We start from the raw sequence: 16,992 nt of genomic DNA, 5'->3' as shown, positions 1-16,992 counted from the left end.
TCCGAGAATTACGGGAATAAATCTTAACTGTACAAGATTTAAAAATTATCTAAAATCATACGATTCTTTTTAAAAAATAGTTTTTATATTTTAAGTTTGATAATTGTATATGAGACGTGCACATATTATAGTTATACTTCCTTTATTCTTATTTACATGTTCAGAGAGGACAAATTTGTTCTCATTTATTTATCCTTGTAAAAGTTCAGCACAATATTATTATTTTCTACTACTTGTTCACATAAAATTTTTGAGTACAATACAAAATATTTACATTATTTGAGTAGTCTAAGTAAAAAATAACTTACTAATAAAGGGTATATTAAATTTACTAAATAATTCAAAATTAAATCTTTTTCTGTCATTTTCTCTATCTTTAAAGAGATAATAAAAACGAAAATAGTAATATGGTATGGCGCACGATGAAACGTTACCAACGAAGGGTCAGTGTCATACAGAATGTGTCTTCTAATTAACCTATCAACATATAAAAACATTCCTTAATCTGATTTTAATTTAGTTGAACGAATGGTGAAAAAAAGCGGCCGTAAAAAACTAATCTACCCATATGAATTTGATGGTACAGTAGATTCTTCACCTAACTTTAGGCTAACTATATGACATAATTAACCAAGAAAAATTGGCAATGATAATCAGAAACAGGCAAGAATTCCTAAGTAGACAGGTAAAAGCACCGGGTAGGGTTCCAGCACCACTTCTCTGCATGTTCTATCTATCTAGTTCTTGGTTATTGGATTCGTTTTTCGGAGTGCCATTGTCATGCAAACTTTCGCTAGATTCCTCAGCATTCGGCTTGCCCTGTATCATAGGACGTGTAAGCGATAATCTATACGAATGATGATCCGATCCTAGCCAAATGAACATACTATACAATTCGGGTAACACCTCCAAAGATTAATACCCCGAACAATAAATAGACAATTTTTTTATCCTCGAAACATGTTGATTGGAATTGAATTCAAATAACTGCGCACAAAAATAACAATTTTTTTAGCCTTGAAGTCAAGGAATTGCTAGATGGACTGCCATGGCATACCCATCCAATGGTGAATTCTTCCAGATTCGATTTAGCAACCCATAATTGGCATAGCAAAATACATGTCCTCTGCTTCAATACAAGTTACTGGGAGATGATGAGTGGACAAAGATAAGATTTTACCTTGTTTCTGTCACGCCAGCCTAGTCCAAAATTTAACAGACCAATTTTCCGTGAGGGGTTTTCTGACCTCGGGCTTTGTACACGACCAGTCCTACACAAAATACCTCCCATGAAATTGAGCCAAAATAACGTGGTCTCCACCAATAAATAGATTTAGCATATTCCAAATATACAGCGTGCTCTTGGTATTGGCATTCCTTCCCCGCAAATCCATGGAAACTAGGTTATGCTAAAGTCAAATGACTCAGATGACAGATAAAACATTATTTATGGTTAAGTGAACGAGTATTAGCAGCCTCAACTTCTGTAAGACTTAGATCAAGTTTACAATCTATAATATACAATCGTATTATATATCAAGTTCCAAGAGCTTGCAAGGGAGAATTATAACAGGCAATGACTAAAATAATTTGAACTCAAAGAAGATAAAGTTGCATCCAAAATCTAAAAGGTGATATATATTTATACCTTGGAGAGGAAACTGCTTTGGATTGGCCAGATTCATATTGAAGGGTAGCCTCCAACATACTTTCTGCCATAACGACCCGCTTTTGCATTTCAGCAACTGATTGCATGGCCTTCTCATACTTTTCCTGCATATTTATTATACTGGAAATAGATGTAATCATGTCTAATAAGATCCTTAATAGATAGCATAGGGTGGTCACTTATTTCTCTTTGGGAAATAAATCTACCACTCTTAGATATTAGAAAGCTTTTAAATGACATGGACATGCTGAGGGTATTTGGATGAAAACAAAGATGATGGGGAAATTTTGTATTTCTCAATTTGTGTAAATATAACTAATTTTATCCATTTTAGCCAAAAACATAAAGATGAAAACCTTTATAAGCCCATAGTGAATAAAATACAACCAACAGAAAATCTGATTTTCTTGCCCATGAACATTACCAAGAGTAAATATATTAGATGTAACAACATAATTTGAGTATATCAGTCTCAACTGCTCATACTTTCATCCATTCTAACAGGCAATAGTGTCAGGGATATTGCATGCGAACCATATAGAAGAGTGCCCAAATCTATATTAAGTATTAGAAGCAAATGTTAATGTTCTAAGCATGATCATGATCCAGAAATGAAGTTTTTGTTGTAAACCTTTTTTAATATTTGGAAAACATTGAGATGATATTCTAAGAATGATTATGTATAAGAATTTTACTCTAAAATAAAAACAAATGACTAGAATCACAATGATTATGAGAAGGGGGAGGGGCTACCTGAAGCATGTGAACTTCATATTTCTGAGCTGCAAGATCTTGCTCTGCTCTTCTGCGAGCATCTTCAGTAACTTTTTGGTCCTGCTCTAGCCGCATTAGGACCTGTACGATGGAGAAGATTTCAAAGTTTTATAAACATGTAGAGGCATTTTTCTTAATCTCTGTTTACTTATTTGTTTTGCATATAAGCTTACAGAAATAGACACTGGAGAAAACAGGTGCACACTAGAACCTGCAGCATGGCAGCTTCTTGTTTTTTCTTATCAGAAAGGGCTTCTTGTAGTTCAGCTACCTCCTGCTCTAATTGCTCAACCTACATGATCACAAACAGTTTTGTAAACCTTTGAAGCCATTTTACCAGAAAAAAACAAATTGTAGAGAAGAAAATAAATATGAACACAAAATTGTACATGGATACTGAACCTGAACAAGCTTTCTTAGTATTTGTATCTTTTATGGGGTTAGGTAAAAAGCACATCTGCTGATTAAATGATATTTAAATCAATATTTTTTATATTATTTATACTAAAAGATGCCTCAGGCAGGGTTTAGTATAGTGGTGTCTCCAAGATATAAACCATAAAAAAAATAGTTAAAGTTTGTGAGTAGCTATCTTAAATTTCAAAAATCTTCGTATTTTCTCTCTGTAATCTAAAGAAAAATACAGATTGACCAGAATATTCATGTCGAGATGTTATCAAGGATAAAGCAAGAAACATACGTCACAGTAATAATTTTGACTCAAAGGTATATGTCAAAAAATAAGCAGCTATGCTATACGTCATAACATTGAATCATACATGACAAAGATGTATAGGAGGCCTGCAAAATAATATCAGCAGCAGTAAATTAATAGAAAGTCCAGTAAAACTTAATCGAGGTTAAAAGCTTCAATTATATCAACAACCAATCCTAATCCCACTAGGTGTGGTCAACTATATGGATCGTCCAATGCCATTTGGCACTATCACCAAAAACCATAATTTCATGAAATCCATTTAAAGTCTTTTAATGGTTGCTCTTCAGATTTTCTTTAGTCTTCTTCTGCCCTTTCTAATCAGAGTACCTTCCATCCACATTTTGCACAAGCACATGTGCACTCACACACATAGGGCAAGGAGAAATGACAATTTCCATTTTTACAAATTAATAAGCAAAAATACACAATAAAATACCAAAAATATAAAAAAATCACACAAGAAGATGAATAATCCAAATGTTGGATATACCCTTGCACTCAATTGCAGACGATTATCTTCCTGCACCATCTCCATTAAAGCTGTTTCTAGCTCCTCAGCTCTGTTCAAGGTTCAAAACACACACATGGAAATGAATTAATAGTCTTCATAAGATATCATGACAATATAACTATATACATAAAGTGACCATATTAACAAAGCAAACATGGAGAATAAAGGGGAAAGGATACAGATAGGACATCAAAAGTGCTAAATGCAATGCATTATCAAGATTTATTAAGTGGCTTGATTTACAAGAAAGAAGACCTAATTGGAATATAAAGTCAGAAAAAAAAATGAAGAATATTTCACAAATGGCTAAAGAATATGGCAAAGTATGGCTCTAGAAAGATGAATATATTGTTGGTTGAGAACTATTTCCAAACCACTTTTTGGGCTTGATTTGAACATGATCATTGAAATTTCTGGAAGGACTCTCATGGATAGAATTTGAAATACTCTATTGGCAGCAGATAGAAAAGTAAACAGGGATAAGCATGAAGCTAGCTGCATTTGTTTGATGATTACTTCATGAACTTAATTTGTTTTTAAAATAATATTCTAGAAACCTGTTTGCAACTTTATAAGTGCCAGGCTGAAGAACAAATCAAGTTATCTTAAAGAAAATGAACCAACAAAATAATAACCTGAGTGTGGCAGATCTTTTCTCCTCCAGCAATCTGCATAACTCAACCTTCAACCAAACCACCTGCACAGAAGCTGTTAATGATTGAAAGTTTGAAACTTACATAGTTGCACAAGAGTTGGTTATAATAGAGCAACTACTTGTAGGCAAAATACTTTTAGATGATTATGTTGAGAATATCTACTCCTAATTATTATTTATTGTACTTATTTATTGCATTATCTTTGTAATTATCTGTCATTGTCTCTGTGATTATTAGAAGGTATTCTAGGATATTTTCTCATGATATTAGGATTAGACTCCTATGTATACATATAAATTATAATATATAATTAAATAACATAATTCAGAATTTCAAGTTGGTATCAAAGACTTCAATCATGGGGTCACTGCTTCCACATAGTAAACCCTAGCTACTTTTATTGCAACACCCAAAACCTAGTCTTCATTACAGCATAGGTCTGCACCTTCATTGTGCTTAAGCACCCTTTTTTTTTTTCCTCTCTCTCTCTCTCAACCACTGAAAGCCCCTGCTGCTGCTGCTGCTGCTGCTGCAGCCGTTGTCACTGTTACTGCTAGACCACCGATCAACGCTGGCAACCACATCATCCGGAACACACAGACAAGACTGGCCAAACCCCACATCAATAAAATACTAGGGTGGATTTATAAGTCAAATTCGAGTTTAATGGTAGTTAAATTTTAATCTGCTTCATACAATGCCTTTTTTTTGGTTTCTTTTGGGGGGAAGGGGGGGTGTTGAGGAGGAGGAAAGCGAATGTTGAGGTGTAGAGGAAGCAACCTGTTCATGGAGATCTGGTAGGGAATCTACTTCCGAATCAACATTGAGGCTATTGAGCAGTTCATCTAAATCAGAGGAATGGGAATCTAACTGCACGTTCTTATCAGCTACCATATCATTTCCTTCACTGATTTTTCTTTCCTCTACCAATGGCCCTCGCTCGTGCTTGAAACTGTACAGTTTAGATGCAAGTCCTTTGGAATCCTTCCAAACCCGTCCCTTATTTGCCCTTTCTTCTATGATATCTAATATAGATGGCCGGTGCTTTTCTCTCAGTTCCTTCAATCTAGCCTCGGTCACAGCTAGAAAACCCATACAAGCAGTAAAGACAAGCTGGCTACTATCAAATGTTGAGCCAGCAAGTGATTGCAATAGTGTAATTGCATCACCTGCATCTTTTGTTGTAACTAATGCAGGACCTAGAATAAGAGGATTAGAAATTATGTTGCTTTAAAGAAATAAAAAATAATTTATTTTACTTTAACTACTTACACATGCTAGTTTGCACAGATCACTCATAAAACACCGGAAAACAAAATTCAATACCATATAATTCCATTAGAGCCAGTGCTGTTCGAAATAGCATAACACGGTTCCCTTCAAATAGTATCACATCCCAAACTCGAAGAACTGAGATGGAGAAACACAGCATAAGGTAACATATCTAAGAATATACCAAATTCAAAATCAATGCTGTAATATTAAAAGATTAAAAAAAAAATCACTCCATATAAATCTCACCACTTTCCCAAGGAATCATGTTTACAAAGATTGATAGAAACCAAGGTCCAGATATCCATGCCACCTGCACTCCCAAGTAATCCAGATGATTAACTGCACCAAAAGCATCAGTAGAATAAAAAAAACTATCCAAGCTGATTCATAGAGACAATTACAAGAAGACTACTAAAGAGAAAAGATGATAAAGACAAACCCAGTTTAGGAAATCTTTCACGCATCAATTCCTCAAAAACAAGCTGGTCCACCTGACAATGTAAAAGCTTCTGTGATTGGCAAAGAGAATTTACAAGTACTTCAAATATCAAACAGACATGCAATTTTGACTTCGGAAACAGAATAAATAATGTTTTCTTCTTTTATTAAGACAGAAAATTTCCATACTTGGGATTCTATCATTTCCTCTGTATAATAGCCTTCAAAATAATCGTCAATAATGCCGACAAATGTCCTGAGATATCCCAATAAACCAAATTAAATAATATTAATGTAGGACAAACCAAGTGTTTTGAGTAAAGCAATACAAAAATGCAGTCAAAATTTTAAATAGACAACATTTTTAAAACATTGAATTTCCTTTATAATCAGTTACCAAAGATGGAAATGAATTGATGTGTGGACCAGGTTGGACAGCTCCACATGGGTCAGCTTAAGCCTGTAGTTGCATGAACTAACTCATATAGGCCCCACATTTAAATGGGCCTGCAATTAGAAAAACCATTGCACATATCTACCAATATTTTTTTCCCCTCAAATTTCTTGATTTGTGGGCTGGCCCAAATGGTCTGTGGGTCAGTCCAAAATAAATTTTTCTTTTTTACTTTAAAAATATTTTTAAAATTTTTTCATGTGCCTATGAGTTTCGTGAATCAACTTGCATAGATCCACAATTAAACAGGCCAAGATTTTGCCTGCACAAGCTATTTGCCTATGTTGAAAAGAGGAGCTAACAAGGGAAAAATATATGACAAGCTTCCAAAACCTACCAAAAGGCATTCTCTTCTGGCATAAGCAGCAGCAATAGACCAGCAAAGAAGTTCATTGCCTGCATGTATTTCAATAACAAAATTTAATGATGAAGAATATGATGATGATGATGATGACAACGATGACGATTACTCACCAACAAAAAATATTATCAGATACCATCATCACAACCAGTAACCCACCCCCCCCCTCCCCAAAAAAAAAAAAAAGAGAAAAAACCACCACCACCAAAAGGAATCTTAACAAATCTTGTACCACAAACAAATACGATAATCAACCTTTCATACTGTTAATTTACTGAAAATAGAAAGTTATAGATACATAATTATAAATATTGTCGTGATTTGACCATAGTTCACAATTGTCACAAAAGAAAAAACAAATAAATATGAGGGCCTGCTAGAGTGCTAGACAAACATTGGTTTGCAAAGTAGTTGTTAATAGTATAACATGTAAGTCAGACACATCATTTTTTAAGTTCTTCCAAACCAAACCTTTTCTTTCTATTAAATGTTTGATAGAATAGGAATTTTTGAATGATGGAAAATGTATTGAATAGGCTCAGTCGAACTAAAGCTTTCTGAATTGTTTGAGCTCTCAAGCGGCTCAATTGCCCTATTCTCCAAATAATACCCGCTGTCTATTCTATCTATCATAACCTTTATTTAAACTACATCTAATGGAAAAAACAAACGTCATAACTGAAAGATAATAACAGAAAAATAAAAACAGCAATTAAATTTTGAAAGCTAATCTATTTCCTAACACCTTTCCTAAACTGTTGCCTTTTATAAACTTTTAAACCCTCTGGAAATTTGTTTCTAACAACACTCCCCTCTTGAACAACCACCTAGTCCTCAAGGTGAAATGCTGGAAATGCTATCTGAATGTCTTCAGCAACCTCCCACGTGCTCTCATGATCTGGCAAGTTCTTCCACCTAATCAGCAGTTCCGTGTCTCCTTGGCTGTTGGTCTTCACTGCCAGGACCTCTTCGGGTTGTACTAGTAACTCCCAATTTTCATTAAGACTGGGGAGTAAGGGTTGACTCCTCACTCCGGCTGCCACACATTTTTTAAGCAGAGAAACATGAAAAACAGGATGTATTCTTGCCTCCTCCGGTAGTTCTATCTTGTAGGAAACCTCTCCAATTTTCTCCATCACCTTGTAGGGGCCGTAGTATCTAGAACTGAGCTTTTGATTGGTTTTGGTGGCTAGAGTCTTCATTCTATAAGGCTGGATCTTTAAGTAAACCATTTCTCCTACTTCAAGCTCCATTTCTCTCTTTTTCTTATTAGCTTGGGCCCTCATTCAGTCTTGTGCCCTATTCAGCTGCCACTTTAAATCTCTGAGGATGCGGTCTCTTTCCGCTAGAGCCGAGTTGACCTCCTCCACTGCGGATGTACTGACCTCCCCTCGTATGATAGCCGACGGGTCTCTACCATATAATGCCTTGAAGGGGGTAGTTCCTGTTGAGTTGTGATATGTGGTGTTAAACCACAACTCAGCCCAACTCAACCATATAATGCCTTGAAGGGGGTAGTTCCTGTTGAGTTGTGATATGTGGTGTTAAACCACAACTCAGCCCAACTCAACCATCTAGCCCATTGCTTCGGCTTAGTGCTGGAAAAACACCTCAAATAAGCCTCCAAGCACCTATTTGTTACTTCCGTTTGGCCATCGGTTTGTGGATGGTATGCTGAACTGAACCTTAGGTTGGTCCCTGCTACTTTGAATAACTCCTTCCAAAAGGAGCTCATAAAGACTCTATCTCTATCTTAAACAATTGAGGCTGGGAATCCATGCAACTTCACCACCTCTTTGTTGAACAAATCAGCCACGTCCTTGGCTGTGTAAGGGTGAGCTAAGCCAATGAAGTGACTGTACTTAGTTAGTTGGTCTACCACCACTAGGATAGTATCCCAGCCCTGTGACTTCGGTAGTCCTCCAATGAAATTCATGGAGATATCATCCCAAACCTGTTGTGGAATCAGCAAGGGCTGCAAGAGTCCAGCTGGGCTTAAAGTCTGGTACTTATTCCGATTGCAAGTATCACAAGCAGCTACATACTCTTGAATAGTCTTCCTCATTCCTTCCCACCAAACCAAGCTTGCAATCCTCTTGTAGGTTCTGAAAAATCCTGAGTGGCCCCCTATGGCGGAATCATGAAACTGTGAATTTTTAGGGAGTACCAACTTTCCTTTATGGAAAAGCCTTCCATTTTTTAGCTCATAGTTGCTGGCTATAGGCTCCCCTTGTATAATCTTTTCTATGATGTCTGTTAACCTCTCATCCCCTCTGATCTCCTCTAACCCTGCCCATTCTTGGGAAGTAATTGTAGAAAGGGCCGCTAGTTGAAGCTTCCGGGAAAGCGCATCTGCAACTCAGTTTTCCTTTCCAGCTTTGTATTTGATTTCAAACTCGAAGCCCATGAGTTTGGATATCCATCTTTGCTGCCCTTCACCCAATACTTGTTGATCAATTAAAAATTTGAGGGAATTTTGGTCTGTGTGCACCGTGAATTTCCTTCCAAGCAAGTAGTGCCTCCACCTCTGCACTGCCAGGGCAATTGCCATTAACTCCCTCTCATACACAGATTTCATTTGGTTTCTGCTTGAGAGTGTATGACTCCAGAAAGCAATAGGCCTTCCCTCCTGCATCAAGACAGCCCCTAATCCTGTTCCTGAAGCATCGGTTTCCAACACAAATTCCTTTTCAAAGCTAGGGGCTGCTAGCACGGGCAAGGAAGTCATGGGCTTCTTCAAAGTTTCGAAGGCTGTTTAGGCTTCCATGTTCCAACCAAATCCATCCTTCTTCAACAACATTGTGAGAGGCAAAGCGAGCTTTCCGTAATTCTTCACGAATCTTCTGTAGTACCCAGTTAAGCCCAAAAATCCCCTCAATCCTTTCACCTCTCGCAGTGCAGGCTAGTTAATTATGGCTTCAATCTTCCTGGGATCAGCCTTTACTCCTTCCTTAGAGATAAGATGTCCTAAGTATTCCAACTTTGCTACCATAAAACAACATTTTTTCTGGTTGACATACAACTGGTTCTGTCGCAATAGTTCCAACACCTCCCTTGCTTGCCTTACATGCTCTTCCTTGGTCTTGCTGTAGATTAGTATGTCATCAAAGAAAACTAACGCAAATCTCCTCAAGTGGGGTCGGAGTACTTGATTCATGAGGGATTGAAACGTGGAAGGGGCATTGGTTAACCCCGAAAGGCATTACCAAGAATTCATAATGCCCCTCATGTGTTCGGAAAGCTGTCTTTTCAATGTCATCTTCTTTCATCCTAATCTGGTGGTACCTAGATTTTAAGTCCAGCTTAGTAAAGATTTTAGCTTCGCTCAACTCGTCTAACAGCTCTTCTATTATTGGAATGGGGAACTTGTTCAGTCTTGTGATGGCGTTCAGGGCTCGGTAGTCAATGCAAAACCTCCACCCTCCATCTTTCTTCTTTACCAACAACACGGGGCTTAAGTACGGGCTAATACTAGGCCTGATGATGCCAGTCTCTAACATCTCATCCACAATCTTCTCAATCTCATTTTTTTGAGAGTGCAGGTAACGATAGGGCCCAATATTTGGTATGGAAGCTCCCTCCTTTAGGACTATAACATGATCGCATCTCCTTGCAGAGGGTAATCCCTTGGGCATTTTACTGATGTCAGAAAACTCATTGAGCAGCTCACTCATGGTTTCGGGTATATTTTGTGAGGTTTCTTCTTTGGGTTGAGGCTCCACTGGGGTTACCAAAACACCTTTGCCTTCCCCCTTCAGCGCCTTCAAGGCCATCTTGAACGTGGCCCCATTCTTGCTCAGAGATGGGTCTCCCTGTATAATCAGGATTTCTGCGCCCTAGTGTAGAGCTGAGAGAAGTTTGTTGTGATTGTCCCCAAACTTTGCAACCAGTCCATACCCAATACCACATCCACGCTTCCCAGTTTGATGAGGAAGAATGTCTGTATTATTGTCACTCCCTGCACCTTGAGCTCGACTCCTTCGCACACTCCTGTACTCCGGTGCTGTGCTCCCGTTCCTAGCTCCACTTTGTATTCTGGGGTCTCTGTCACTTTTAGCCTCAATTGCTCGACCAACACTATGTGCAGGAAATTTCCTTCAGCGCCACAGTCCACCAGAATAGTGATATCGCGGCCTTGAAGACTCCCTCGCACCATGAAAGACTTCTTGTTGGTGAACCCCTTTAAGCTTTGCAATGAAATCTTGAATATGCGAAGTCTGGTTTCCAGGGGAGGTGCTTCTTCTTCTTCTACCTGAGTCTCATCTTCCTCCCCCGTCCCTTTGCCTTCACTTCCTTCCACTAGTTCGAGCCGAAAGTGTCTGTACTTGCACACATGCTCCTTATTCCATGGGTCCCCACACTTGTAGCATAGTCCTCGACGATTTCGATCATGGATTTCGGCTTGAGATAATCGTGGTCGCGGCTGGGTATTATGTGGTGGGTCTCGTTTGGGTTGCAAGTCACGCATGGTGTTATTGGGCCAGGCTCTGGTTGTTGTCTATCCCCTTTTTGAGTAGGACGAGCTATTGGGCCTACTGTTGCTGGCCCCTTTGGCCCACTGGGCGACTTGGTTATTTCTCCAAGCTCGGTTTCTCTCTTCTAGAAGGATGGCCTTATCCTTCATCACCATCAACGACTCCAGCTCCAAGCTCCTTAGCTCTGCCCCGATCTCCTCTTTGAGTTTGTTGAGAAAGACTCCGATCTGTACCTCCATGTCAAGATGCTTAAGAGGACGCGAGAGTTTCTCGAACTCCTCTATGTATTCCCGCACAGAGTTGGTCTGTCTTAGGCGAAACAGTGCTCCAAAGGGGTCCCTGCTCGCACCTGGTTGGTAGCGACCTAGCAAGGCGCTTTTGAACTGGCGCCACGAAGGGACCGTCGTATGCTCCTACCAAGCATAAAACCAGTTCAGAGCCGCTCCTTCCAAGGCGAGGAGCACCACATCGAGGCGCTCATCACCGGCAATGCGTTGAAGGGTGAAGTACCTCTCAATCTTCACCAGCCAGTTAACTGGGTCGTCGCTGGAAAAAATTGAAAGTTCAATTTTTCGATCACGGTCTGAGGGCGGGGAGTAGTAGCGTCGGCGGTCTCGAAACGGGGAATGGTGGTGCCGGCGTCTGGAGGAATCTTTAGGCTTGCACGGGGACAGGGATGATTGTCCGTGGTGGGGGTCGGGGGAGGCTGAGACCTCTGATCTAGATATGGGTCTCCACCTTCCTGCAGATTGGCGGCGGACAGCCCTGGGTGGTGTGCGGTCACGGTGGCGCGATCGGCCCCGCATAGTCATCCGCTGCAGCAGCTCTTCCAACGTCTTCTCCACACGCTCCAAACGTTCAGACTCCATTGTTTCAACAAAGAGGTATCTTCGCACCCTAGGATAGAGCTTTGATACCAGATTGATAGAATAGGAATTTTTGAATGATGGAAAATGTATTGAATAGGCTCAGTCGAACTAAAGCTTTCTGAATTGTTTGAGCTCTCAAGCGGCATAATTGCCCTATTCTCCAAATAATACCCGCTGTCTATTCTATCTATCATAACCTTTATTTAAACTACGTCTAATGGAAAAAACAAACATCATAACCGAAAGATAATAACAGAAAAATAAAAATAGAAATTAAATTTTGAAAGCTAATCTATTTCCTAACACCTTTCCTAAACTGTTGCCTTTTATAAACTTTTAAACCCTCTGGAAATTTGTTTCTAACAATGTGCTACCATGGTTCACAAAAAAATAGCTTGTTCTTTTGACAGTTTTTTTTTCCTCACTGTGCTTTTCATTTTCAAGAGAACTAATCTTTTTATCAAAAGAAAGATTAGATCAAAAACATTAAAGCACAAGTTTCAACATAAGACAAGAAATGGAAGGAGATTTGAAAACTAAGAGACACATGAAAAACCCAAAAGCACTTTCCAGGTTTTTGGTGCATTAATAGCTATAAACTCATTCTGTAGTTCTTGAAAAAAAACTTCCATCATCAGTTATATGTCATAATTTTTAAAGCAGATAATTAAGTGGCTAGATGATGAAGAAACTAGGTTAGGCATTTATTGTCTAAGCAAATTTATTTCAATCATATATGAAATCTCTATCTCAACTGTAAGTGAAAACATAGAAATGAACAAAAAAGCTTACACACACACAGGTTTTCAGTTACATCATCAATAACAAGAAATTTTAATAAAAGGGAAAGTGATCAAAACAGCTTTTGGAGATAATAACTTTGAATTTGCCAATGGTGCCATGTATTTCAGTTTATTTAACCCTTGCATGGAAAATACTTATTTGGATAAGGATGGAAATTTTATGAACAAGAAGTCCAACGAGAACTAGTAATAGCTGAATCAGTATTTACCAAGATTCTTTTGGACTCCAGTTACCTGACAGTACCCAACAGAGGGGTTATGACGAGCATATGCTAACAATAAACGCCTCAAGGAATTTCTGCCATTTTCGTCCAAAGCAGGATGACCTGGGAATGTTCGTGGTATGTCCTGAGAATGAACAGTACAATTTAGTATAAGGAGAGAGCCAACTTGCAAAATAAAGAAAAAGATGCAGCACGTACAAATCAAAATAAAGTCCAAGGCGCATGCAGCTAATGACCTTCTCAATCTGCTTTTTCCATTTTCCCAATGCAGCAGATTGGACATCTTGCTCCACGTTTTCACCACTGTTAGTTTCTTGAGCTAGCAGATCCTCATAATAGCTCTCCACCCTTCGTGTCTTCACACCTACAAAGGCTTGCCAGACCTGTAACAATAATATTGTAGTGTAGGGAAGGCTGCAGTAATTTTCCCCCCAACAAAAGCAAGAACCTAAATGAATTAGAAAAAAATTACCTCTCCTCTAAGATCCTTTGGGACTCCTCCTTGAACAAGGGACTCCAGTTCTTTCCACCGGGAGAAAAGTTCATGTATGTCTTGATCTACTGAAGCATTTTCTGCCCTTGAGCCATTGATGCCATCATCTTGGGTCTCATTAGTGAAGACCGATTCCTGAATATCCTCTTTAAGAACCCCTTCTACAGGTTCAGATTCTTCTATAGAGGGAAGATGGTCATTGTTAGCATTTATTTTCTCACCTTTCATTTTCTTTCCCTGGTTGACACGAGAACTCAATATTTCTTCAATGGCGGTAAGAGATGGCCTAGTTTCAGCCCAGCTTTGAACCTTACGGATCTTTCTTTCTTCTGAATGGCGTGGTTCTTTTCCAGAATTATTTCCAGTTATACTATCAGAAACAAACTTCCTGCCACTTGAATCATCGTCTTCACTAACCCTCCCTGGACTAGTACCTTCTTTTATTTCAGTACCTCCAGAAGACGTACTGTCACTTGAGTCACCACCTTTGCCAACCCTATCTAGAATTGTCTCTTTTATTATATCATTACCTTCAGCAGACTTCCTGCCACTTGAGTCATCTCCTTCACAAACTACAACTGCAGTTGTCTCTTCTTCTACCTCTGTACCTTCAGAAAACTTCCTGCTACTTGCATCATCCCCATTGCTTAGCCTATGTGGGTTTTGCTCTTCTTTTATCTCAGTATTTTCGGGCTCTGCTGTCAATGTTTCTTTATGTTTGTTCTCAAAAGAAGTTTCATGAGATGATTTGGCTACCTGTTCAAGGAAGTTTCTCCATTTATCTGATCTTTCAGCTTCCTCCTCCTGATATAAAGAAAAATACATTAGTTTAATGCTGATTGTTATAAAAAAGGCTAAACTGCAACACTTCTATTGCCTTTTCTTTGGTTATTCTGGGAAATTTGTTTCTTGAAATCAGAAGGAAAAAATGGGAAAAATTGCATGTAAATTCAATTATTTCTTATACTAATGCCATATTACACAAGGAACATCTAGGCAATTGGTCGCAATTATTAGAGGGCAAGCCTTGGCACAACAGTGAGGTTGCTGTCTTGTAGCATGGAGGTGACAGTTCAAATCCTAGAAACAACCTCTCTGCTTGTGGAAATAAAGCTATGTACATCCACCCTCCTCCCTCCCCAAACCTGTTAAGTGGGTCTCTCATGCACTGGGATACTCATGTCTATTTGTATGGCTACACACATGCATATTTTTAAACCAATAGGAAAACGTCTATAATCTGCCCCTTAGGTTAATTTCTTAAAAAATATTATCTCAAAAAATATAGAATATTTTTTCTTCCATTAAAGAGAAGACATATGACAGTAGCTGTTTGAACAAGTATGCAGTTAAGGTTATAAGTTGTTGTTCATTCTTGATCTTGTTGGTGCAACTACTCCCTCCTTTCAAATTATCTATTACTTTGTGAGTTTATTTATTTCAAAACACTTATCACCTTAGAAAATCAAGAATGCATAAATGACATTTTTTTTTCAATAATACCCCTATTTATAGATATCTCACCTAAATTCTTAATTAATTCACAACTACACTCTAATTACTTTTTAATGAGGGTATTTTAGTTTAAAAAATATTATGTCAAAGTAATTGGTGCAATTAATAATTCTCTTAAGATTTGTATATTACTTTAAACACGGGTAACTTGAAATGGAGAGAATAATAACTATTATATGATTAGCACAAAATTATCTGTCACAACCAAAGCTTTGTTATTTTTTACTAATTAAGAAAAGAATTTGGGGAAGGGGGGAATCTCCTTTCATTATTTGCCCAATCAAAGAACTATGATTGTCCTCTGAATAATGGCGGACCCTAAAATGCTACTTTAATTACACTGATTGTAGGCAAAAAAATACATTTATCTCACAACCAAATGTTTTCGTACATGTGTACTTGAATATGGGATTCAAACATTAAACCTGGATCAGAAGAAACATAAAAGCAAAATTCAAGTATAACAATAAATACCTTGTAGATAGAAGAATACTCCCTGTATCTTTGTGCGTATTGAGGCCTTAATGCAAATCCGTAAGAATCCCTATAAACAAGACACGTAATTATTTCTCTAACAGAGAGACATAAAAAAAAGAGAAAGGAATAAACTACCACCTATTTCCAAAACCAGATGCATGCGATTCAACACAGCATAGAACGTAAACTACAGTTTCCAAACGATTGAATAAATCGAATTACAATCCCTGGGAAAATACACAAATATGCATAGTTTTACCATATACGCTACCTGGAATCAACCTCCAATGAGCGCTTACTCAGTAAGGACAACAACATAGTTTAAGAACAGGTACAGTTATACAGCCCATAGCTTTTGCTTTGAAAACAAGCCCACAATGCTAACGCTAACACCACATTTCAGACTCAACATCCAACTACGCACGTTACACTGATTCTAAAACGAACTCTTAACTAAAGAAAAAGGAGTTATCGCGTTCCCATTTTATGATCGGAATAAAAACGGATACGATGAAGTGTTGTATGAGAGTCGGTGTAAACGGTGAAGAAACGTTCCAAAATGGATCTGAGAAGTAGCGAAATGTTAGGGTTGAAGGACGCGTGGTTATTGTGATGATTATACATGATATGTGAAGGAGTGTGTGTGTGTGTGCATACCTTTTGGGGTGGAAATTGTGGTCGTGGAGGAGATTGAAACCGAAGCGCGTCATGTTCGGTTGAGTTGGCGCGAATACGAAGGGGAAGGAAACGGAAGAGGGAGGGTTTTGGGAGTGTGATTCGGAGGAGGATCGAAGGGTAACTCAATCTTCCTTCTTTCTCTTACTCTCTCTGTATTATGAATCCACCTAGCTTGCCGCCGGTTTTTTGCAACTTGTGTGCTTCTGCAGTGGTAGCCGTTGATGGTATGCTGCCACGTGTCATTTTGAGGGAGCATGCTAATTAAATTAATTAAAATATACTAGTATTGTAATGAGAAGGAAAATGTATGACTTTCAATTTATCCAATATCAGTTTTAATAATTTTTATTTATTAATTTCTTCATAATTTTATAATATTATTTAATAAGTTTCTAATAAACAATATTTTTTAAGTTTATCTTTTTTTACTAAAATAATAAAGAAAATTATAAATATTTTATTAAAAGTAAAAAATATCTATTAGAAGGTATTGTTAATATTGTATTGTTTGTTGTCAGAGTTCAATATTTATCGCCATTGCCTTTTTTCGTTGTTGTTTATTATATTAATTTTTGCGTAAAGCATACTTGCATATTGCATTC

The 16,992-nt window shown here is 37.9% G+C and overlaps 1 protein-coding gene across 4 annotated transcripts; it reads right to left on the bottom strand.

The window, feature by feature from the left end:
• Positions 1-511: 511 nt before the first annotated feature.
• LOC113871249 (TBC1 domain family member 2B) lies at positions 512-16,557 on the bottom strand. 4 transcript variants are annotated; one of them, XM_027508220.1, is made up of 19 exons: positions 16,370-16,557; positions 15,710-15,779; positions 14,265-14,524; positions 13,700-14,108; positions 13,464-13,610; positions 13,238-13,351; positions 6,833-6,891; positions 6,231-6,297; positions 6,043-6,094; positions 5,850-5,942; positions 5,655-5,738; positions 5,109-5,527; positions 4,308-4,369; positions 3,652-3,721; positions 2,655-2,735; positions 2,423-2,524; positions 1,649-1,773; positions 1,181-1,271; positions 512-819 (listed from the first exon to the last, which is right to left on the bottom strand). In XM_027508220.1, the coding sequence occupies exons 1-19, from the start codon at positions 16,420-16,422 to the stop codon at positions 730-732; spliced, it is 2,448 nt and encodes an 815-aa protein (XP_027364021.1). In that variant the 5' UTR covers positions 16,423-16,557; the 3' UTR covers positions 512-729. The 4 variants fall into 4 exon arrangements, 1 of the variants encoding a protein (XP_027364021.1); XR_003505781.1 differs by lacking the exon at positions 512-819 and having other exon boundaries at positions 1,248-1,271; positions 1,649-1,789; XR_003505783.1 differs by lacking the exons at positions 512-819; positions 1,181-1,271 and having other exon boundaries at positions 1,734-1,773; positions 2,617-2,735.
• Between the last annotated feature and the right edge of the window lie 435 nt (positions 16,558-16,992).

This window comes from Abrus precatorius, unplaced genomic scaffold (genome assembly GCF_003935025.1).
Source record: "Abrus precatorius isolate BTA unplaced genomic scaffold, Abrus_2018 Scaffold7, whole genome shotgun sequence".
Classification (NCBI taxonomy): domain Eukaryota; kingdom Viridiplantae; phylum Streptophyta; class Magnoliopsida; order Fabales; family Fabaceae; genus Abrus; species Abrus precatorius.
The sequence above is the reverse complement of the archived record's forward strand: the minus strand, read 5'-3'. Positions and strand labels throughout refer to the sequence as shown.

Coding starts and splice junctions, on each gene's coding strand:
- LOC113871249 (XM_027508220.1), bottom strand. CDS start 16,422: ATGACGCGCTTCGGTTTCAATCTCCTCCACGACCACAATTTCCACCCC. Junction 6,892..13,237: donor CCTCTGTTGGGTACTGTCAG/GTAACTGGAGTC, acceptor AAATACATGCAG/GCAATGAACTTCTTTGCTGG. Junction 5,739..5,849: donor CATGATTCCTTGGGAAAGTG/GTGAGATTTATA, acceptor TCTCCATCTCAG/TTCTTCGAGTTTGGGATGTG.